This window comes from Sceloporus occidentalis, unplaced genomic scaffold (assembly GCF_023333645.1).
Source record: "Sceloporus occidentalis isolate IW3139 unplaced genomic scaffold, rSceOcc1.0.p SCAF_2, whole genome shotgun sequence".
NCBI lineage: Eukaryota > Metazoa > Chordata > Lepidosauria > Squamata > Phrynosomatidae > Sceloporus > Sceloporus occidentalis.
This window is the reverse complement of record NW_028316982.1, coordinates 250319395-250344473: the sequence shown is the minus strand read 5'-3', so window position 1 is coordinate 250344473 and position 25079 is coordinate 250319395. Positions and strand designations below refer to the sequence as shown.

At 38.5% G+C, this 25079-nt stretch overlaps 1 protein-coding gene across 3 annotated transcripts; it reads left to right on the top strand.

Moving 5' to 3' along the window:
- The first annotated feature begins 116 nt into the window (after nt 1-116).
- Nucleotides 117-23328, top strand: ACAT1 (acetyl-CoA acetyltransferase 1). 3 transcript variants are annotated; one of them, XM_089512709.1, is made up of 12 exons: nt 117-236; nt 12315-12362; nt 13072-13189; nt 13576-13671; nt 14541-14641; nt 15445-15588; nt 18185-18335; nt 20167-20262; nt 20810-20923; nt 21272-21336; nt 21739-21896; nt 22988-23328. In XM_089512709.1, exons 4-12 carry the CDS (start codon nt 13608-13610, stop codon nt 23106-23108), a joined length of 1014 nt encoding a protein of 337 aa, XP_089368835.1. In that variant the 5' UTR covers nt 117-236; nt 12315-12362; nt 13072-13189; nt 13576-13607; the 3' UTR covers nt 23109-23328. The 3 variants fall into 3 exon arrangements, with proteins under 3 accessions (XP_089368835.1, XP_089368833.1, XP_089368834.1); XM_089512707.1 differs by lacking the exon at nt 117-236 and adding an exon at nt 10603-10767; XM_089512708.1 differs by lacking the exon at nt 117-236 and adding an exon at nt 10617-10720.
- Nucleotides 23329-25079: the final 1751 nt, after the last annotated feature.

The window sequence follows — 25079 nt, the reverse complement described above, 5'->3', positions numbered from 1 at the left end:
GCTTCAGCATTAAAGAAGCAAAGGAGACCACACTAAGGCTTTGGAGCATAATATACTTTACTACTACATAAAAACTGAAACAAATGCTGATGAATGTCTCCTTCACCCTTCCCTGAGTAACTACTGAGTTGCTGCTGTGTCCAGATGCTCTGAAATATCCATCGCGTTGTAGGTTCTTTTCAGTGGTCTCAGTACTACAGCAGATTAAGAAGGGAAAAAATGAATGGCGAAAAAGAGTAAGTTTTTATTGTGTCCTGTTACTACTTCTGTGCATGAGAATGCAACTTTGTAAAACTCCCTTTCAGATAGTAGCAGTCCATATCAATTGTCTTTTGGTTTGATGGCTAGTGGTTGTGCATACTAATCCTATGTGTTGCTGTTTATTGGTTGAAAAAATGAGATCTAAACAGTTTGTTATGTAGGTAGGACAAATTTGACAGGGGCAGATGCCTTTTGCAGCACAGGTTTACTATTTTGCAGACACACAAGTCAGTAACTGCCCTTCAGCAAATACAACATACCAGCTTCCAAACAAAATATAATATAATTTTGGGAATGGGGAGTAGGGACAGTGCATGTGCCAGAGAACAGCAAGTCTTCATGGATTGGTAAAAAAAAAAAGGGGGGGGGATAATAATAGTGTAATGATTTAAAATCTGTCTTTCTGTGCATTTTCTATTCCTTGTATAGCAGAGAACAATATTTTTAAAAGTCTTCATTTCAAACTTCAAACTTGATATAGAACAGCAGAATTTCAGCTTAGACATTTTGTGTGCAAGGGTTAAAGAAAATGTTTTAATACTTATCAACGTAAGTTAAAGGAAAGAAAACTATAGTTGGTTCCCCACAGGTCTTTTGTATTTGCTACATGATTGTTATAATTCTGCATTTGATTTGGAAATTCCTTCGGAAATGAATAGGAAAAGACACTTTTAAAAACAGTGTACATATGTATCTCAAATACTTTGATAGAGTGCTTTTCAATGGTATGCTTCCCATTAATTCTGATGCGTATGGAGTAGGCATGACATACTCAATATAATGTGTGCTGATTCTCATAGTTAATTTCTTCGTGCTATTCAAACATTAGAAATATGTACATCAAACTTATTCCTTTTTCATTTCCTAGCAGTGCAAATGCTGCTGCTGTTTGGGATTAGTGGCTAAGATTTAAGTGGCTGCCCATGGACTTCATTTGTGACTCTTCTGACCCTTTTGCCCCCATAGAAACGAGGCATCCAGTGCAGCACAAGAGGCTGCACTTGGAAGGGGAAATTGCCAAACGCCCCCACAAACCCATGCACACGTGGAAGCACTTTACGAGCACACATGGGGCTGTTGCGGTCTCCTCTGTCCCATTCGTTTACATAGAAGGAAAATACTGAATGCTCAATGTGTCTCCATTTCATATGATTATTTCAAATAAAAGTTATTTAAATGTGTTTAAGGCCGGGGAAATTAAAACAGACAATGTGCCTATGAAGTGGTTCAGGTTTTTCCTTTTTCTTTCTTTTTTGTGTATGTGGGAATAGGATGTCATGTAAAAACACTGAATCTGAAAATCACACCAGCAATTTCCTTACAGCTGCAGAATCACATTTAGTATCCTTTGTCAGGACATTTTCACCAAGATGCCCTTAAGGCCAAGGTTATCAGGAGTGGAAAAATACACTAGTCTAAAAATGTATGCAGAAGTATGAAAACATCCAAATCTTTTTTTAAAATAAATATATCAGTCATTGCAGTATGGCAAAGTGACTATTTTAAAGCTGATTTTTTTAGCTTTGGATGTTTTTCTCCAAAGACTTAGCATAAAGAGGTGCTGCTTCTGAAAAATGTGTGTTGCCACAAGCACTGCCATTGTGGTTTGTATTAAGTAATATTGTTGATGGGAAAAATAATGTAGGTTTCATTGATTTTAAATACAGATGTTTTTAACACAGCAAATGAGGTTCACACTTAATTTTGAAGTCTTCCATTCTTTTTCCTTTATCCCTCTGCCGTTCCTCATTTTCTACCTACTCAGTTGTTTAAGCCTGTTCTTGTTGGAGCGTAGTGTAGCTAAATTTAATTTTAAGTGATGGCTTTTTCCCTTTAAAAAAAAGTAACATGATCCGAGTCGACAAACACTTTTAATTTATTTGCATTATGCTATTTGTTGTAAAAGGTACAGATTTTTAAAATACAGCTGAGATAAATATTTGATAGGTTCATGGAAAGATTTGGTACCTTGAATGCAAACATGTTTTCTATTTTCATGGAACTGGCTGGATGCTATCTTTGTAAATTCAAGGTCCTATTTGTGAAATAAAACAGTACTTAAGAGCTTTCCTGTTAATAGACTATATGTAGCCTGGAGTGCAGCGCAAATTGAGTTTCCTAGGTTGTAATATCTCTATCTACATATGGCTATCTACAGTTTCAAATGTGTGCCACTACATGCTAGATAATGCTGTACAATTTTGACTGGTAGCAGGTTTTTTCCCCTTGTATGGCAGTCTGGCTGAACTATTTTGATGTACTGCTTAATTTTGGGGTTTTATTTTTTAAGTTGTATAATTTATTTTCTTGCAAAATAAAAAATGTAATATAAAATATTATAAAAGAATCAGAATAATTTTGGTATTCTCTCCAGAATCTTTCATAAATGGTTGTTAAGCACAGGAACCCCAAAGTGTAATGTTTGCAAAATCTAAGCTCCAAGTTAGTCCCAGATACATGAATACAATGTCCACATTAAAAGCTACATCTAGTCAGTTACTTAGGACCCATCCGAGGATTATGGGAGTGGAGATACCACTTCAGATGTGCACATGTATCTATCAGAGAAAGAAATTTTAAAAGGCTCATGCACTGTGCATCTAACCAGCTGGACTGGGGTGTAAAAATATAATTGAATTTTTACTATCAATTATTAATTTCTACATACAGTTAGGGAACCAGCATAGCATAGTGGTTTGAGCATTGGACTATGGAGACCAAGATTCAGTTTCCCATGAAACCCATTGGATGACCTTGGGCATGTCACATGCTCTCAGCTTCAGAGGAAGGCAGTAGCAAACCTCTGAACAAATATTGCCAAGAAAACCGCATGATCAGTTGCCTTATGGTCCCCATAGGTTGGAAACGAAAGCACACAACAGCGAACAACAAACAGTTAGAGGTTCACCACCAGTTTTTTCTTTTTTTAGTTTACGTACTGTGCATAAATTGTTGAGAAGCTCCCAGATGTTGATTCTCCTAATTTTTTGGACTTCAGCTTTCAAAAACTCCAGCTAGCATAGCTAATGGTTAGCGATTCAGGGGGATTAAGTGGAAAACGTTATTTCAAATATTTGGAGGACCAAAAGTTAATTAATGATGTTTTGCAAAGAAATTAACATTTTGTATTCATACATAGGGGTTGATGGCTGCCATTAAAAGGTTGGACTAGAACTGACTAGTGGCGTTCAGCCTGATACTTGGATTTTCATATGATTAGTTAGCAGTTCCATGAATAGTAAACTAAGTAGTAAACTAGGCTATGAAATCTGATTATTTTTCAGAAATGGAAGCATGAGAATTCAAAATTCAAGGGAAGTTTTGTTAAGTCTTGGCGGGGGGGGGGATTCTTGCTATCTGATATGACTAAGTCCCATTAATTCTAAGATACTTGGAGGTAGTAGCTAATCAGAAGATTAGAGCTGGGGTAGGTCTGAAGCAAACCAAAGATAAGCACTTATCAAGAAGTCTTATTTATACCTTTCCCTCAAAAATCTCTAATCAGTGCTACAAATTTGCATTAAAACCCATTAAAAGCACAATTGATCTAACAGTACAAAGACAGCATCAAAGTCAGGTACAGTCAGCCCCATGTTTCTGGCTTTGACTTTTGCGAATTCAATTAATATATTATCTCCAGTAATCACTAGGTTTTCCAGAACAACTCTTCTGGAAGTTGACCACAGAATTGCATGCAGCTAGAGATTTTTAGAGAAAACACATCTCTAGGCATTTGCATGTTGTCCAGCATTATTCTGTGGCCAGCTTCCAGCAGATTTTGACCAAGAGTTGCATCAAAAGACCTAGAGAAGTTTTTTTTATTTGTGGTTTTTCCACTTTACAGGGGTCCTGTACCCATAGTTCCAGAAAATGTGGAGGCCCCACTGTAATTACCCTAGCCTAATACAACAGTTATATTAGTAGTGTATTTAGTAATTGTCAGAACTTAGAATTTGTTCCAAAAAAGGGGATGTTTTTTACAAGCAAAAAACCTACTGTCATAACTTTCTTCTGGTTTGTAGTAGGTAAAGTCCAATGCTCAACCCCAGCTACCGTTATATTGATGTCAATTTGACAGACTGAATTGGAATGATTAATTGGCAATGTTTGTCACAGACGATGCTTGCTATATTCTCTTTAGGAAAATATAGATATTGTACAAATATTAAAAATGTAGAAAGAATTAGAATCCCACAAGCCTTCTAAAGCACTTCGTGAGTAAATCAACCCCCCCCCCCCAATTTCCACTAGCTCCTTCAGATGAAAAGTAGCAGGAAAAAGACGCAGAGAGGTCGGAGAAAACTAGTACTCATTTCCTTGTCAGGTTCAAGACATACTCCCAGTGTGCTAGGAATGTGGTCTCTAAAAGTGAGAAAACTGATTTGAATAAGCAAAGAATGCACTTGCCTCTAAAAATTTTTCCATTCCATTATACTGATCAAAATGGAACATTAGAGAATAGTTTAAAAAACCTTAATTTGCACCCATCCCACAACTCCAGCATCCTTCATACAAAAAGCCCTATGTATTTATTCTTCATCCTTCATACAAATCCCTGCGTATTTATTAAAAGGTGTAGTATCAAAAATCTGTCTAAGCTTGTAATACTGAATGAGTGGCCGTGCACACACAAAAGCCCAACAAAACCAAAACAGATTTTAATGAGTTTGCCTAAATCTATGCATATCATCAAAGTAGGTTATTTGTTTTTTTGTGTTTTTTTTTTAACAACAGCCATAGTGTATCTTACGGTGAATTGCTTTAATACAGGAATGTGTTGTGCTTGAAGCAATCTTAATTTGGCTGCTGTTCTTCAGTATGATTTTCGCAAACTTGCTAAAATAACATTTACATGGTTTCAAGCCCTGAGTAAACTACTCATACAAAGAACTTTGATTTTTATTGCCCAGTCTTCTTTTACAACCTGTAATATCCTCTTAGGACTTTGCTGTGCGCTATCATCTAAGCAATAGAACAGCTATCTTTTCTACAATAAACACAGCAGACTATCTCAGTACAGGCCTTTTTAAAAAACAAGCCCTTTAGGTCAGGTCCAGAAGGCTAGTTCTGAACATCAGTGAATCACAGATCTATAGATTCAAAAGGGTTCCAAGGATCATCCATTCCAACCCGCTGCCAGGCAAAAATACACAACTAAATCACTCCTGAATAATGTCCATCCAAAGGAAGAGATACAGCTGGCTCTCCATATTTGTGGCTTTGATTATTTGCAGTTTTTATAAATAGGTTCTCTCTAGGACAGTCCTCCAATGCAATTCTGCTGGAAACTGAGCATAGAGTTGTGCTGAAGAACGTAGACTTCCTACAGAAAACATTTCTTTAGACATTTGTAGGTCCTCCAGCATGATTCTGTAGTCAACCTCTGGCAGATATTGAGAACCTGGAGATTTCTTGAGAGGTGTTCTGCCAGGTTATTTTTTATTTGTTGTTTTTCCACATTCATAGGGGTCCTTCACCTCTAACCCCAGCAAATGTGGAAGCACCATTGTGGAGTTCTAGTGTTTTGACAGCTCTCACTATTAAGAAAGTTTTTCTTAATATATAGACACAATCTTATTTCTGTCATTTGCATCTGCCTTCTTAAACTGTGGTGTCTAGAACTGGACACAGTACTTCAGATAAGGCTTCAACAAGGCAGAATAGAGTGGTCCTGGGTTTTTTTTTCCCCTTGATCTGGATACTGCTATTGATGCAACCTAGATTTTTTTTCCCTTGCTGCTACCTTATGTTGGTCCAAAATGCACTGCTGAAATAATCCAGTTTGAGACTACTTTAACTGCCCTGGCTCAATGCTGCGGAATTCTGGAAACTGTAGTTTTGTGAGACATTGAGCCTTCTCTGTCAGAGAGGTCTGGTGCCACAATAAACTTCCCAGGATTCCCTAGCACTGATCCAAGGCAGTTAAAGCAGTCTCAAACTGGATTATTTCTGCAGTGTGTTTTGGACCATTGTTGACTTATTTTTACCTTTTGGTCCTCAGATCCTTTTTATATGGATTACTCTCAAGCCAGGTGTCACTTGTTCCCTATCTAAGAATCTGATTTTTCCTCCCTAAATGTAGAACCTTGCACTTACCTTGCTTTTTTGTTTTGATTATATTGGTTCAGTTCTCCAATCTGTTATGACTGACTTAAATCTTGATTCTTTTTAAAAAAAATTATTGTGGAAGATCAATCAAGACAATGTACATGAATTAAATAAGAACAAACCTGGCAGTTCCACCAACAATCAACAAAACAAACTGAAGAAGCTGTGTTTCAGAGGCCAAAAGGAAAGTTAGGAGGAGAAATTAAAGGTTTTCTATTACTGTCTTGGAGTATGATTCCTTTATGAACTGGTGGCACTTGGACATTTGATGAACGTGTTCTCTATTCTGTGATCCACGTTATTCATGAATATGTTGAACAACATCCTTCAAAAACAATGTTCTGAACATCTCTGCTTAAAAAACAACAGGAATTGATCTTAGTCAAGGATATAGGATTAATATAGTTCAGCATGTTAAATTTTGATGAGATGTTAACACTAGAGAAACTTGATCAGAATATTGTTATGAATGCAAATGAAACTTTTCCTTCTACCTCTCTACCTCTTTTTACAGTATACGTTCATGAGCAAACATCAGCCTGCGACGCAAGAAATTCTAGTCTGTTGCATTTCTGGCTTAAATACATAGCATTTCCTTCAGCATATGCACGAACTATACTCTTTTGCCCGAGCCACAGATTTCTATGACAGGCCAAAGGGCCACTAGCTTTTGAATCGATGTTTTCAAACTCTGGCTAAAATTAGGCACATAAACTTCACAGCGTATTGATTCTGAAAGTGAAACTCATGTGGCTGAGATTTCTTTATGCGCACAGATTACGTACTACATTTAACGTATGTTGTAAAATAACAATAGTTCTGTTGAGAATAGTGATGGCTGAGAAATAGATATATTTGATTTCCACCTGCAGAATACAAAAGCAAAAACATAATTATCCTGTTTTGTGAAAATGAAAATGTTAGAAAAAAGCATGTTGGATCAGACCATTCCAACATTCTGTTTACACAGTGGTTCCAACACTAATATTTGAAGTAGCCAATGCAAAGTAGAACTGGATAAATCCTGTGATTTATAGTTCACTAGGTTGCCATTCCAAATTCTGTTAAGGTGTTATGTTATTGAAATACCTGCATTCTGCATCTGCACTGCAGAAATAATCCAGTTTGACACTACTTCAACTGCTGTAGCTTAATTCTATGGAATTCTGTGATGTGCAGTTTGTTGTGGGACCAGAGCAAAGCAACAAACTACAAATACCAGAATTCCCTAGCATTGAGCCATGGCATTTGAAGTGGTGTCAAACTGAGTTATTTCTATAGTGTGGATGAGGACATTGGTCCTATTGCAGAAATAATCCAGTCTGAACCCACTTTAACTGCCCTGGCTCAATTCTAGTGAATTCTGGGCACTGTAGTTTTGGGAGACTTTTAGCCTTCTCTATTAAGAGAGCTCTGTTGCCACAATAAACTACAATTCCTTGGATTTCCTAGCGCTGAGCCAGGGCAGTTAAAGCAGTCTCAAACTGGATTATTTCTTCAGTCTGTTTTGGATCATAGTCTCCATTCCCTGTGCTATGTCTTGTAAATTCTTGTTCAGCTGCTTCGGTATTTTTCTCCCCAATAAGCCGTTTTGCCATTTATCCCCAAAGTGAAAAGTACCAAGATGATGTCCATTGTTGAAAAATGCACACACAACGCTTCTCTCTTTGCAAAACCTGGTATGGTCAGCTATCTGTATCCACAGATTCTTTATCCATGGCTTGAAAATATTTCAATTCCAAATAGCAAACCTTGGTTTTTGCCATTTTATGTAAGGGATACCATTTTACGATGCCACTGTATTTAATAGGACTTGATCATCCACGGATTTTGTTATCCATGGAGGTCCTGGGACCAAACCCCAAGGGATACCAAGGGCCCACTGTAGTTATCATCTGCGCTTTCCCACATATAAAAGGAAGGAGATTATTGTTATTATTATTATTATTTTATCATTATATTTATCCCACTTTTCTCCCGATATTGGAATCCAAAGCAGCTTACAATCTGAAAAACACAGTACAATTAAAAACTTACAAAGTTAGTTCCAAAATGACAGCCAATGTGGCATAATGGTTTTGAGCGCTGGACTATGACTCTGGAATCCAGGCTTCAAATCCCTGCTGGAAACCCATTGGGGTGACCTTAGGCAAGTCACACAGTCCCAGCCTCAGAGGATGGCAATGGCAAACCCCCTCTGAAGAAACTTGCTCCCCCCAAAAAAACCATGATAGGGTGGCCATAAATCAGAAATGACTTCAAGGCACACAACAGCAGCAACAAAGTTTCTAGACCCATATTTGCTGCACTATGTTTATTAGAGCAGTCAAAAAGGCATCAAAAGTGTGTGTAAACTCAGATCTTCAAAACACCAGCAAAATGTCATTGAAGGGGTGAAATGGAAGAATAGTGATGATGTTTGTTGGAAATTAAGGGTCTCCAGACATTGAAATTAGGCTGCAGCAGGCAATGCCCTTTCAGGCTGCTTCAGAAGAGCAAGAAAAACAGCCAAAAGGTTTTAGTTAATACCACGTTTTAAAGGCAGAGCTTTTTCATCTGACGAAAAAGGCAGGTGAGGTCTGCAATGGTCTGGCCAGATACCGCTTGAAAACAGGATTTAAACAAGAGTTAAATGGGAGAAAACCCGGAAATGCCTGAAGTTTATCACACGACGTTGCTCTAAATGTGAATTAATGCGAAGTTAAACCGGAGAAAAATAGCAGCTTTTTACTTTTGGAAAATTCCGAAAGGAAGAAAAACAGCATTTTTCTTCACTTTAACTTCGGTTTAACTTCATGTCATTTCACTTTAGCAGCAATTTGGTGTATGATAAACATCCCAAATTTGCGGGTCCTGTTTAAATTCGAATTTAATTTAACTCTGGTTTAAATCCTGTTTTCCTGTGGGATCTCTCATTAGTGTGATAAAGTCAAATCGTGTCTCGAATCCACTGGGAACAGTAGCTGACTGAACTGACTTTTACTGTCATGACTCAGTGCTATGGAATGCTGGGATTTGTAGTTTTGTGAAGTGAGAGCTAGCATAGTGCAGTGGTTAAAGCTGAATAAATGTTAATAATAATAATAATAACAATTTAAATGTATTTTACTACAGTTATTATGTTATGATTATTGTGTGGATTATTTTAAGGAGGAAGGGGACAGTGGGGTTTATTTTATTGTACTATATGGTTTTTACTGATGTAAGCCGCCTCGATCTTGTTGAAGAGGTGGGATATAAATAAATAAATAAATAAATAATAATAATAGAAAACCCTGGTCCAAAACACTCTGCAGAAACAACCCAGTTTGAGACTGCTTTTATTCTGGGAACTGTAGTTTTGTGAGACATTTAGCCTTTTCTGTCAGAAAGAGCTCTGGCGCCATAAACTACAATTCCCAGGATTCCCTAGCACTGAGTCAGGGCAGTTTATAGCGGTCTCAAACCGGATTACTTCTGTAGTTTTGGACTCCAAGGACAGAACCTATCCTAGGAGTGCCAAAACATTACTACAGAAATAACTTTATGGTTGTTTCGACTCAGAAGAAAGGGCCTCAAGGCAGCAACACGGATAGTTTTGTGAGGTATTTGTCCTTCTCTGGCAGAAAGAGCTCTGGTGCTACAACAAAACTACAGCTCCCAGGACTCCATATTAGCCTTGAGCCACGTCAGTTAAAAAGTGGTGTCAAAACGGATTTATTTCCGCAGTGGGGAATGTAACCTCAGCTTTCTCCCGCCTGCTTGTTTTTTATTTTATTTATTTATTTTATTTTGGGGTGGCTTGGTGAGAGCCTGCTTGGGCTTTTGCGCATTTGTGGCAGTTGGTGGAGAGGGACGTTGTTGTAGGCAGCGCGAGTCGCTCCCCCCCAACGGTCAAAACGGCTCCTGACGCTCCGCCCCTTTTCTTTACAGCCCTTTTATTAATAAAGAACGGTGGTGAGAAGCCACGCCCACTTTTCCCCTCAGCGCTCCTCCTCCAATAGGACCACTATCTCTTTTTTCCACGCCCCTTTCTTCTTCCTCTAGTCTTCAACTGGCGTGGAAGCCACGCCCCCTCCCCCAATTTTTAGCATTGTCTCAACCCCGTTCTCCTCCAAAAACCCGTCCAACTGGAGGAAGGGTGTTAAACTAATGAGGGGGTTTCAGGCGGCGGCTCCTATTGGCTGGATTCAGGGGCGGGGCGCATGCGTAGCCCGCCTGCTGAGGAGCGTGGCGTCTGCGCCTGCGCCCTGAGTCTCTGCTGTGGCAGCCGAAGGGGTCAGTGCTGCTGCTGCTGCGGAATCAGAAGGGACTCAGAGTCAGAAGCGAGGCGAAGATGTTGGGCGGAAGGCGGGTGCCGAAGGCGCTTCGGGTGAGGCTCCGTTTCCCCAAGCTAAGAAGAGCCCAGCCTCGTTCGTTGTAAGAGCGAGCCTCGGCGCCCCCGCTTCCACCTTCTCTTGCCCTTCTCGTCCTCTCCGGGATTAAAGGAGAACAGGCGGCGCCCTCCTTTGCCCTTCTCCCACTCTGGGGCTCTTAAGCCGGCAGCCAAGTCAATCTATCTTTCTCTCGTCTATCGATATCTGTATATCTCTCAATCGATTATCTCCCTCTTATGCATCACTCTGTCATTTGTCTATCAATCTCTCTGTTTTATCTATCTTGCTATCATCGATTTCTCAATCGATCATCTGTCCCTTATGCATCTATCTATCTATCTCTCGGTCAATACATCATCTTTCTCTCTCTCTCTCTTAGTCACCTGTCTATTATGTATCGCTCTATCAATATGTCATCTACCTATCTGTCATCTGTCTTAACTATCTTCCTATCATCTATCTATCTATCTATCTATCTATCTAGGTACAGTATTTATACCCCGCCCTTCAGCCCTAATGGCTCTCAGGGTGGCTGAGTTCCCTGCCCTCAGGCTTACAATCTAAAAAACATGAAACAAAAGGAGAAGGGAATGATGGAGGGAAAGGGGATGAGGTCCAGTGGCTTTCCCTCCCTCTGAGGCCTGGACCAAGGCAGATGGATCTATCTATCTATCTATCTATCTATCTATCTATCTATCTATCTATCTATCTATCTATCCATCCATCCATCCATCCCATCTAGCTGTCATCTATCCATTTATTATGTATCTCATATTCTCCAGAGTTCCTACTGCCTCTGATGGTTTCAAAATCTGTGCTTTGAAAAAGGCTCTGACTTTCCCCTCCATGGACATGGACCACAACTATTCTGCCCTGTTGGGTTATTAGTCCAGTTCGCCCTCTGGTGCATGGCTTTTCTGTCCTTAGCTATGCTTATCTTTTGGTGCAGGCACACAGTCTGCTTCTGGGGCTGTACTTTGAATCCTTACCAACTTGGTAGATCCTGTTGAAGCCTGTCTCAGCGGCCATAGAGTATAAGAGGATAGGGCCACCTCTGCTCCTGAGGTGTCAGAGTAGACTTTATGGAGACATTGGGTACTCCAATGCTGGAGATAATACATGGAAGGTGCTCAGATGCTTAAGACAATCCCTTGGAATACCTGTGCTTCTCATATTGGGTGCTGTCTTGAAATCTTTTCACATCTTGTCATTGATCACTGTAACAAAGGTTATCTGGCGGAGTAAATGTTTGTCAAGCAAAACTGCTAAATGGGACAAAAGTCATAGGATCAAAAGGTTACGTTGCACAGATATGTGACAAAATGTGTAATACAACAGTATTGCTTACTTGACAAATATTTTAAGTTTTAGCATTTTTGTATAATGATTCTGCCTGAAAATTCATTCCAAAAATATGACAGGTATTACCTTTTTAAGCCAGTTTACAGCTTCCACATACATGGGACGGTGGCACTTCTTATCTTTTACAGCCTTACAAAAACATTGTACTTTAACTTTAAACTCAACAAATATTAATATATTGCATTGAATCATATCCTAACATGCAGAAAATATTTCTTCCCTTTTCAGGCATTATCGTATGCAAGCCGTGGTTATTCATCACAACGGGGCTTAAATGTAAGTATGAAACATAGTGGAACTTGAAGTATTTGCTGTGATAATGTAGCACTTTCAGACCAAACCAGTAAATTCAGGCAGTAATACTCAGATATACAGTCAGCCCTCTGGATCCACAGATTCCTTATCCATGGATTCAAGCATCCATGCCCTGAAAATGTTTTTTAAAATAAATAAATTCCAAAAAGAAAATCTTGATTTTGCTATTTTATATGAGACACCATTTTACTACGCCACTGTATTTAATGGGATTTGAACAGCTACGGATTTTGGTATCCACAGGGGGTCTTTGAACCAAACTGGAACAGATACTAAGGCCCCACTGTACATGGAGTAAGAGCCAAACTAAACATAATGCTAAATGTATCTTTTGTTGTTCTATACAGTGAAGTTCATCTGCCTCTTAAACTTTTCAGGCCACTGGATACTGATTAAAATGTTCATGCTTTCTGATCTCTTGCAAAGGAAAAGCATCCCATATGTATCTGGTGGGATATTATCTCTGAATAGAGACTTGTAGTAACAGTCAAGTCAAACCAATGCAGTAATTTTGGATGTTCCTATCATATTGTGTGTGGCCCTTGTGGTTTCTTCAAAACAATGAATTTAGATAGTTAACTCCCAATTTTCTAAACTTAATAACTGGAATTTATTTAATTCTCTTTTTATAGATAAACATTGTTATTGTTGTAATGATCTTGTTTCTTAGGAAGTAGTCATTGTCAGTGCCGTACGGACACCCATTGGATCTTTCCAGGGATCCCTTTCTTCACACCCAGCTACTAAACTTGGTTCCATTGCGATTAAAGGAGCAGTAGAAAGAGCTGGTAAGTTAATAAGAATGGCTTCATGGTTGAGTCCCCGAAAATCTATCCTCCTGTTTAGTCTTGTCCATTTTCTTCATAGTTGGATCAATGCATTATGACGCAGTCTGCATACCAGACAATGTGCCCTGAGGTTGCCCCCCCCCCAAAAAAAAAATCAGGGGGTTGGAGTGGCCTTGCTTTGCTCTACTAATTTGGTGAAATAATGATGAATTCCAAGAATATTACTATCTTAGATAAACTTTTAAAATGCTGTTCTATATGGAAATTTCAAGTAGTAATTCTAGTTAGTTTATATTTTCTATCATCATTCTTTCCTTCTGGAATATATTATGTTGTGAATATAGTATTTCTCCATTCTTAGAAAATACTTCTCTGATTGCTATTAGGTATCCCTGCACAAGAAGTGAAAGAAGTGTACATGGGCAATGTCATCCAAGCTGGACAAGGACAAGCTCCCGCAAGACAAGCAACGCTTGGTGCAGGTATTAAAATACATTTGACTAGTAATGACTGTAAGTTAGTAGACCTGTTTGGTAAGTAAAGCTATAAGGTAATCAATGTGGATGATCCTTTTTGCAGCCTGTAACTACAGTTGCCCCTCCCTTTTTGTAAACTTCGAATCCGTGTCCCTCACTCATTCGTGGGCAGCAAATGGAGGGGAACAAAATGGGGGGGCCGCTGCAATTCAAGCTAGTGGGGCTTGAATACCAGCAATTTTCCATTTTTGCGGGGTATGTGTGTCTGGAACGGATCCAGCATGGAAATGGAGGAGCAACTGTAGTCCCAAGTAGGATTTACTGCTAAATGCTAAAAAAAAGTAAACATTATTGTAGACTTTCATTAATATAATACTCAGTACCTGGATTGCAAATTAATCATTTGACTTTTAATTGAATAAGTGTGCCACACCCAAAACTGGAATAGGAAGCCTTCTCTATTAGTTACTTTATTTTCCCTTCTACATCTTCATCTGCTGCTTAGTGTGCATATGTATGACAGACTAATCAGCAGCTGTGGAGATGTATTGCCAGAATGATTTATTGCTAGTATTTTTTCATGTGATGAAATGAAGATGGATGAATCCCTAAGGTATTATGTTTATCTGTGGAAGGAACCAATTACCTGATAATTCAAGAGAGGTTTCTTATCCTTATAGGACTGATGTTATTATAACAGAACACTTTTTGTCTGGGAGAATTGGGTGGGGGGAGCATATAGTATTGGACAATAAGTTAAGATTTTGTGGCATCTTTTCATTTCAGTTAATCACCTTGATTTGTATAGTTGCAGCTGGTCAACAATTCTTGTCATTCTTGTCTTAATAGTTCCTCTTCATTTTAATTTGGAGCAGGTTTACCAGTTTCTACCCCTTGCACAACTGTCAACAAAGTGTGTGCTTCTGGAATGAAATCCATTATGATGGCAGCACAGAGTCTGATGTGTGGTAATCAGGTAACATTACTGGTAATCTGTGAAAATATATGATACCAAATTGAGCATAACTTATCTGAAATTCTTGGGACCAGAAGAGTTTTGGATTTTGTAATATTTGTATATACATAATATGATATATTGGAGATGGGATCTACATCTAAACACAAAATGCATTTATGTTTCATATATACCTTATACATATAGCCTGATGGTAATTGTATACATGATATTTTAAATATATCTGGGCATGAAACAAAGTTTGTGTACACTGAATTATCAGAAAGTAAAGGTGTCACTATCTCAGAAACCCATGTTGATGATTTTGGAGTTTTCTGAATTTCCACAAAAGGGATACTTAACTTGAATTTAACATACATATGGCCAGTATGGTCTAATAGTGAAAACAGTTCACCAGAATTCTTGTGTGTCCTTCTTTGAGCTGCTGCTGTTGCAGGGCCCCAGTTAATTTAAATTGAATATATGCAGGATAAATCATCTGGGGACTGTACCCATTAACACTGTTCAGATTAATGCTAGCATGGTATCAGAACTAGCTTGCCTATATTATTTCTAACTTATTAGATATCACTTTTCCCCCTTGGAAAGCTGTTGAAAGGTTTATATTGGTCTATTAGGAATGGACATCAAAACAAGAGAAATTGCATAATAAATGGTAGGAACATTAATTATTGCATGACTGCAGACTAGTTTGTCTTTATGTAGTTTTAAGATGCCTGAAGGGGGAGAACATGATTAGGATTTTATTTTTGTCATCTTTATTAGGAAAAATGTTTCCTAAATCACTTAAAATGTCTGAACAGGATGTGATGGTGGCTGGTGGAATGGAGAGCATGTCTCATGTGCCCTACTCAATGAGCAGAGGAGCAACACCTTATGGAGGAGTAAAGCTTGAAGATCTGATTGTAAAGGATGGTTTGACAGATGTTTATAACAAAATTCACATGGTAAATATTGCTTTTAATGTCTCAGACAGGACAAACCTATGTTTCATTATTTAAAAATATTGGGTGGCTGTGGATTAACATCACTGATCTTTGAATAAAGGAATATATAGTCATCCCTCCACTGTTGGGGCCTAGACCTTTGAGGATTTGATTAATATGTTCTCTTTAGGAATCTCTACATCCTCCAGTGCAGTTCTGCTGAAAGTTAACCATAGAGTCACCCTGGAAGACCTAGAGATTCCTAGAGAGGTATTCTCTCAGGTAAAAATAGTTGGTTTTTTATTTGCTGTTTTTCGACTTTCACAGGGGTTCTGCACCCATATGCGGAGGGCTCACTGTACTATATTTTATTGACAAATACTTTCTCCAGTCCTGCTAAATTCGGGTATAGTACTTTGGGGAGAATTATTGTTCACACAGAAAATGTTACATCTTAGAAAGTGTTTCTGCCCTTTCTGAGTAACTTCTAGCAGAACTTGGAAAAGGTATTTTAAAATAACAGTTTCCATGGTCATCAGTGAGCATAGCTATAAGAGATTCTCGTCCAAAATGTAACTTTTCCAAGCTCTGATGACTATCTGGCTGAATGAAACTACATGTGAAAGGGATGTAGGAGTCTAAGTAGACCACAAGTTGAACATGAGTCAACAGTGCTATGCGGCAGCTGACAAGGCCAATGAGATTTTAGGCTGCATCAATAGAAATATAGTGTCTAGATCAAGAGAAGTCATAGTGCCACTCTATTCTGCTTTGGTCAGGCCCTACCTGGAATATTGTGTCCAGTTCTGGGCACCACAATTCAAAAAGGACATTGAGAAACTGGAGCATGTCCAAAGGAGGGCAACTAAAATGGTGAAGGGTCTGGAAACCATGCCTTATGAGGAGCGCCTTAGGGAGCTGGGAATATTTAGCCTGGAGAAGAGAAGGTTAAGAGGTGATATGATAGCACTGTTTAAATATTTGAAGGGATGTCATATTGAGGAGGGAGCAAGGTTATTTTCTGCTGCTCCAGAGACTAGGACCCGGAACAATGGATGCAAGCTGCAGGAAAAGAGATTCCACCTCAACATTAGGAGGAACTTCCTGACATTAAAGGCTGTTCGACAGTGGAACACACTCCCTCATAGTGTATTGGACTCTCCTTCCTTGGAGGTCTTTAAGCAGAGGCTGGATGGCCATCTGTTGAGGATGCTTTGATTGAGATTTCCTGCATGGCAGGGGGCTGGACTGGATGGCCCTTGTGGTCGCTTCCAACTCTACAGTTCTATGATTCTATGATCTTGATTAGCCCTGTGTCCTGTTGTTGTAATGGCAAGTGTTTTTTATTCCTGGCCATTAATAAGAAATGGAAAAAAGAAATACTTATTGTACATGATTTCCAACAAACCTAGGCGAACTAATATGACAGTTGTTTTAAAAGATAGCTTTTGGTTTTTTTAATGGTTGTTATGGTAAATAAGCTGTTCATACACTTTTCCTAAATACAAGCCTGTGTAGTTTAGAGCAAGTCATAGTGTTGTGTGCTTCATCCCCCATTCCTGCAAATACCATAATAATTTCAGCTCTTTATCTCTTCTGTTTTAGACATAGAAGACATGAGAATGCAAAACACTTTGTAATCTATGCAAGAGTGTAAGAGAGGGAAAATGTGATATTCCAGATGATGATGAACTGCAACTCCCCATAGCCCTCAGGATCGTAAGTGGTGAGAGATGCCAGGAATTGCAGTCCAGCAACATCTGGAAACCCATGCCTGAATATAATCCATAGAAAATAGGTTAACTACAGCTGCCAAAGGAAGAAAGCTAAATACATGGTATATGAGATTCTGTTTTCTTCAGACTTTGCCCGGCAATAATTTTGAGCTAGGTCACTTGTGTGAACAAAAACGTGGTTGAATTATTTTGCCAGCTGGAAGCTGCTGCTATTGCTGGGAGACACTAAGGACAAGGCACTTGGACCAAAGGCCAGAATCCTGTTGAGACACTAATGTAACAGTCCACTACACTAGTAATTCAGCAGTTTGACTTGCCTTATTGTCATGCGATCACTCCAGCCAAATATGATCCTGGTCTTTACTGGCAACCTTCTGAAGCTTACCTGAAAGACTTGGACTTACAACATATGGACTTAAGAGCAACAGAAGTATATTGAGACCCTCCATCCAAAGTTTTTTAAATTATTGGGACACATTTACTGGTAGTAATTTTAAACATCCTCTCTGTGTTATTTTTAGTACCAGTTAACAACATAGTTTTAAACATTCTTACATAGCAGAGTTGCTGAAATTCCACCTTCTTTAGGAATCAGTGATCTACCTATGAGCTGCTAATTGTTGAGAAATGAAGACTGCAGTCTACATGCATACTTGGGAATAAGTCCAAATAAAAACAGTAGGACTTGTATACAACACATATACAGTTTCACTGTAAGTGAAGTAAATTAAGTGAACTGTACACTCTAGTCCATGACCTCTCTGAAATGTAGCATTTTTTGGCATCACATGACTGAACTGTAAAAACCCTGTTGTATTCTTTAAAAGGTTTGCTATGATTTTCTTCTTTTATTTCCTACTTCTTTTTCTTTCCAATTTCAGGGTAACTGTGCAGAGAATACAGCTAAGAAATTTTCTGTATCACGGGAGGATCAAGATGCTTATGCTATAAAATCTTACACCAAAAGCAAAGAAGGGTGGGATTCTGGGGTTTTCGCAAATGAAATTGTACCTGTTACAATTTCTCAGAAAGGTAATGGTTTAGTATTTTATATCTTATGATTTATGACACGTTATATGCAGAAATGAAAAGTTAAAATTGGCATAAACACATTCTGTGTTGTAGCAAATATAACTTGGAAGTTGAAGTTGAGACTGGTCTTTTTCTTTGCTGTAATAGAAGCATATCACTAATGCTCCCACAATATTTGCTACACTGAATCCTTAAGGTCAGTAGAAGATTTTCTTGTGATGAAGCTAGTTAAAAAACACAAAACCAAAAACTCCACTCCTCAGCTAAGTAACAGACAACAGAATGTGGAAGTATTTTGAACTGAAATAGTGACTTCCATTGCCCACACGTTTTAAAACCAAAACCAAAACATTCTTACCCTAATAACAGTAGTGTTTTCTTAGAGATCAGGTTGTCTTTCCTTCTTGACAGCACAGGGTCTGAAATGGAGATAGCATCAAGAAGACTGGCCTTCTGCTTCAGACCAGCTTCATCTTAGTGACAGAGGGCAGGGGTTTTTTTGTCACTACAATGAAGGCCTTTCAGATTATCCTTGTTGCTTTTGTACACATTTCACATTTTCCAGTCTTGAACCAGACAATCCAAAGGATAATAAATCTTAAGAGTGAGATTATTTTCATGGTTGTGTACTGGTTCAGGAAGGTCTGGTTCCTAGAAGTGTTCAAATAATCTTACCTGAAATATTTTGAAATCAGCTCAAAGGGTATATCTGCAACCATAAGGATTAATTTTGCATGGATGGCCAGATCTATTCCATTTAGTTGCCTGCAGGCTGAGCACTAATTCTTGGGAAAATGTGCCTATTTGAATTATTAGTTCATTAAAGATCAGTTAATCATGATATTTCTAGCATCAACTTTAAAAATCTCTTTTTGGTCACTTTACAAGTGACTTTCTGGCTAACTGAAGTGACAGCAAAAGCAGTTGAGTAGTTTTATGCAACACAAGCTTCAAATTCAAAAGTCATAGAGCCCTGGAGGACTTCAGCAAGATGATCTAGGAATCTATAAAAGATGGCATCATAACCAGAAAGTTCAGTAATAGTAAGGAAAAAAACATTCCAAAGAAATAATCAGCTTGCAAGTTTATAATAAATTATTTTTAAATAAGCAAATATTAGATTTCTCTCCTTAAGTTAACAATTACTATGATTCTATGATTCTACTTATCCTATAGTTAAGTTTGCTGAAATAGCAGTTTTTCATGGGGAAGTGGGACATTGGAGCTTGGTGACCCACAATTATTCCCCTGACCTAGAACGTGGGTCTTGCAAAGCAATTTTTAGACCCCAAGTGCGCTCTCTCTCTCTCTCTATTGTCTGGAATACACCCTAACCCCTATGGGAGATGAGAGCAGTTTTGCCACATTATTTGATCCCCTGGGCCATTTTAGGGCCAGGAGAGACGGTTGTATAAACAGCAATCAGCCAGTTCACTTCCTGTGTGAAAAAAGCCCTAACATCAGTTGTGGGGACAAAACACAGTGAAATCGTTCTTCCCTCTTTAGGTGGTGGTGATGGCCAATCAAGGCCAAAGCCTTTATTTTTTAAAAAAGAAAAAAATACCAGGAATGAGTTGAGCTTGGCATAGTAGTCGAGGGATATGGCTTCCTGCTCCTTGGCAGCTGCTCTCCCCTGGTTAAGATAGGCAAAAGCCATACATCTTAGTTTACTTCATAGTTTTTGTGGAATGTAGAATGATTTGCATTTTCACAGTCAGATTATTAGTTGTATTTCTTTTAACTTTTATAAGATGCCTTGAATCCCAGATTGGAAAAAGGGTGTGATATAAATATAACAATAACAACAACAATCATCATCACCTTATTTTAGGGAAACCAGACACAGAGGTTAAAGAAGATGAAGAGTATAAACGTGTTGACTTTTCCAAAGTTCCGAAGCTGAAGGCAGTTTTTCAAAAAGAAAACGGTAAGCTTTGAAAAATGTGATCTGTTTCTTAAACTGTTATTTTTAGTAAAATACTAATATGTACTTGAGCCCGCTTTGAGTCCCTGTACTGGGAGGAAGGGCGGGATATAAATAGAATAATAAATAATAATAATTTACTGTTTAATACACTGACACAGGAAATTGTTTTGTTTTGGTAAATATGTTATTGTAAGCACACATCTTTACAATAGAGATCTGAAACAGACGGCAGCAGTTTCTGGCTGCTTTGGTGGTGTGGGGTTTACATGACGTGAGTGCCTGAAAGCCACCCCGGGGCCACCTAAAGGCAGCCCAAATCCAGCTCCAAAAGGAGCAGAACTTTTCCATTCCTATTTGGGGCTGTGGCGGGAGGCACCCTTGGGACTGCAGCATGTTTTTGCTGCATCCCCAGGGTGATGGGGCTGGGAGTGGCCAAAAAGTGTTCTTTTGGGATAATGCCAGCCATGTTAACCTGCTGTATGGCCAGGTTTTGAATCAAGATAGTAACTGGCTGAAATGAATGACAGCACTTTTCTGTCTTTTTCAGGAACAGTAACTGCTGCCAATGCCAGTACATTGAACGATGGAGCAGCTGCTTTGGTTCTGATGACTTCAGATGCAGCCAAGAGACTGAATGTTAAACCATTGGCTAGAATAGTAGGTATGTTTCTTGCCTTTCTAATGAAACTTTGGAGAAAACATTGTCAGTCCTGACTGAAAATGGACAGCAGATTAATCTAATTTCATTTTGCTTTTTATCTATGTTAAGCTGAAAGAACTGCTTTTAGATCAAAAGAGGTTGTCATTGTGTTTCCTCCCAAACTCTTAAGTAAAAAATTCTGTCAGCTATTACTTTAACATTGTGAATTTAAAATGTCTTTGACGATTCTCAGTCCTTGCCAGAGGAGCTGCAAACTGTTTTAATTCAGTTGCCAATTCAAGAAAATGCACTTCTTACATAAATATTATTATAGCCTAATTAATGATTAATTCACATGAATGTCCTTAGCTTTTGCAGATGCTGCTGTTGATCCCATTGACTTCCCAATTGCACCAGCACATGCTGTTCCTAAGGTAGGAACAATAATTGAACTATTCCCATGCTTTCAAATTAAAACCTACCTTAAAGCAGGCCTGGTAATATTTTGACCTCTCTCTGTTTTCATAATTTTTAAAAAATGCATTTAAAATTCATTTGTGAAACAAAGTCAAATAGGAAAAAATATATTTTGTAAAAATAAAATTTGTTGTTGATTTGTGCCTTCAAGTCATTTCTGATTTATGGCAACCCTGAGGCACATGCCTTTCTTGGCAAGATTTGTGCAGAGGAATTTTATCTTTGCCTTCCACTCAAGCTGAGTGTGACTTGCTCAGGGTCACCCAGTGGGTTCCCATGGCCAAGTGGGGATTCAAACTCTGTCTTGAGTCATATTATAATAGTGAAATAAGGAACAGCATATTTTCCTTCCTTTTCAGATTCTTAGTCAGACAGGACTCAAAAAGGAAGATATTAATATGTGGGAAATCAATGAAGCATTCAGTGTTGTTGTCCTAGCCAACATTAAAATGCTAGATATTGATCCGCAGAAGGTGAATATTCATGGAGGAGCAGTCTCTTTGGGACATCCAATTGGGTAAGCGAAACAATAAATTTCTCTGTGATAAAGAGAAAGCTGTACTGTGGGCAGTATTTCAAGAAGTGTTTTATAGCTTTGGTGACAATTTTAAAAAGGCAGCAACTGCTCATTCTTTTCTATTGAAGATTCTTTTCTATTGAAGATTTAACAGTTCTGTGCAGAATTATCTAAAATTAGCTGTAATTTTAGGAGTTCTTGTTCTTTCTAAAAAAAAACATATTTGATTATGCAATAGCATCCACAAATCTTTTCTCAGATTTAAAAAATTGTTAATGGTTTATCTTAAGCCAAGTATTCTGCTTTTGAAGAAATTGGGGAATTAGGTTCTGTTGCGTTTAGGGTAAATCTGTTTTGCCTTAAGCAAAAACAAAAACACTGTGACTAGTGATACCTTATAGCCAAAGTATTTGAAGTTGAGAATGGTTTGCTGTCTTTTTAACATGGGGAGCATATAGCCATTCAGACATTCTTGGACCACCTTCTGTCATAACCAGCTAGAATTCTCTAGAGCTCTTGAGGTTGATCACACATAGTAGTAGCCTATTGATGCAACACAGAAAAGATGTTGTATATGTAAGGGAGTGAATTCAGCATATGGAGGTGGGGAACCTGTGAACTTGTATCAACCTCAACATCATGTGGAGGGCAATAGTTTCTCCACTCCTCCTTAAGACACTGGGGAACTGTTTACAGTCTGAGGCAAGCTGGTCCTATATTAGGTGGACCAGTCCAGTACAAAGTAGTTTATATCATGCACTAGTTTCTTACCTATCTCTCACATTGTCCTATCTACTTTGGCTTGCTTTGCTGTTCTTCCCAATTCCCACTTAACATACTTGTACTGATGCATCTATGGGTTGAAATAAAAAACAAAGTGAATCTAATGTTTAAGTCTACTCATCATTAGTTTCAAGGTGTCCACTTGGATGTGGTCTCACAGTTCTGCAAGAGAAGGATAGCCAGGTTTAGTGGGACGCTGTTTATCACTGTGTTATTCATAGGGCTAACTCTTTTAGCTGAAATAAACAGTAGGCCTGTGTGATATCAAATGAAACTTAACGTGAATTAATGTTTGTTTTCTATTTTAGGATGTCTGGAGCTAGAATTGTTGTTCATATGGCTCATGCATTGAAACAAGGACAGCATGGTCTTGCTGGCATTTGCAATGGAGGAGGAGGAGCATCTGCAATTCTAATCCAAAAGCTGTAGCTTCTAACATGAAGCTTGAGACTCAGACTATCCAGTGGCTGTTCGTTATCTATGGAATTGCAGCACAGATCCCTAGACTCAGTCTATTGTTTAAAAGAAACAAAATGGTTTTTTTTAATGTAGTGTGCTTCCTTACAAGTGGCTTTTTAAAAAAACTATAAGGACTATAAACCATGTTTGGAGATTTAACAATCAAAGACAATAAAGATTGTATACATCATGACTGACCACTATAGATAATTTCTGTCATACTGTACTTTTTAAAAAGTAGCACTGTAAGCAAATTCCTCCTTAACCTGCCAATGTGCAGAGTGCTGAAGGGCATGTGATTTATGCCATACTATGTCAGCAATGTCCATCATTCTACATTGGGCAAACAGGCCAGTCCCTGCGCCAGAGGATAAATTGACATGAATCAAAAGGAATGGGAATAGGAATTCACAAAAACCGGTTGCGGAACACTTCAGTCTTCCTGGGCATTACATCTCGGACCTCATAATAGTGGTCTTTGAACAAAAGAACTACACATAAAGATTGGAAATAGAAATAGCAGAATTGGAATGTATCCACAGACTACAGTTAATCAGCAGTGGGTTGAACAGATAATGGTTTCCTGGCACACTACACAGATTTTAATACTTTCTAACCATCATCCACATGAGGAAACCCTTTACAAGTTCATCACAACCCTCTGTTTCCCATACTACATTTCAATACTCGTTCATATGGTTATTAATTCTCTTTGGCTTTATGCAACATCCTTCCTCCCGCCTTTGTCCCCCAACAACCATTGTTAAAACTGAACTTGCCAGCTCATCTCCATACCCACAAGGTTTTGAATTCACATTCTCACACACAATCAGTTCTTTCCACATCTGCCCTTGTTTCTTAAGATTCTTGCCACTTTTCTTTCTGTTGAAAGAAAGTGGAATTGTTGGCAATTGTGCATTGTCTTGCTTTTAAGAAACCCCCATTCCATCCATCATAAATGCCTTTCCCCCTGAGCATCTCTAGCCATAGGTTCTCACCCAGTATTTTCCAACGCTTACTGAAATCAACTTTCCTGAAATCCAGAGCGTATGTTTGATTACACTTGGCTTCCCTTTCCCCATGTATAACTAATCCCAAGAGGGCATGTTAGTTCCTACTACATCCATTTCATTGACCAGTTTTTTCCCTGTTGGTTAGGATCAAATTTAGGACAGTCAATCCCCTTGTTGCTTCCTTTATCTTCTGGACAATAATATTGTTGACAAGTAAGGAGTTTGTTGGAGCTTACATTCTTGGCCAAGTTTGACTTCCTCCAAATATCAGGCTAGCTGAAGCCTCCCATTACTACACTGCATTTATTTTTAAAATGTTTAGTCATGTTTCTGGCATGGAAGGATGTACTACAGCCCAACAATAAGATGTCACTCTTCATTCCCTCCCCTTTGATTTTCACCCAAATGCTTTCAACCTGGTTTCCATGCTTTGATCATGGATCTTCTCACATCCATCACCTAAGATGCTGTTCCTCCTTGCCTGTTTCTTTGGGTAGGTTATACTCCTCCATGATTACACTCCAATCATGTGATTGATCCCACCATATTTCACTGAGACTGATTCAATCTCATTTGCTTGTGCTGTAGAAGAGTAACATGTAGTCTTGTCTCCTATGCTCTGTGCATTAGTGTAGGGACACTGAAAAGCATGAATCTCTCTCTCCATCTAATTTTGTGGTTTCTTCTGCCTACTGTTGGGTTCTTACACTATTAGCCCGATTACTGCCTATCGCTGTGTCTTGTGTCCCCTTGCCCCTCAAGTACTGGGGAAAATAGCCTCCAAAGTTACATTTGTTCTATTTAAACCGACTAAAAAACTTTAAGACATGAATGCACCCCTCCCTGAACCAATTCAGTAGCAGCTTTTTAAAAAATGCAGACTACCAGACTGGTATTGATATGTGTATTTTAAAAGTTAAATAGAAAA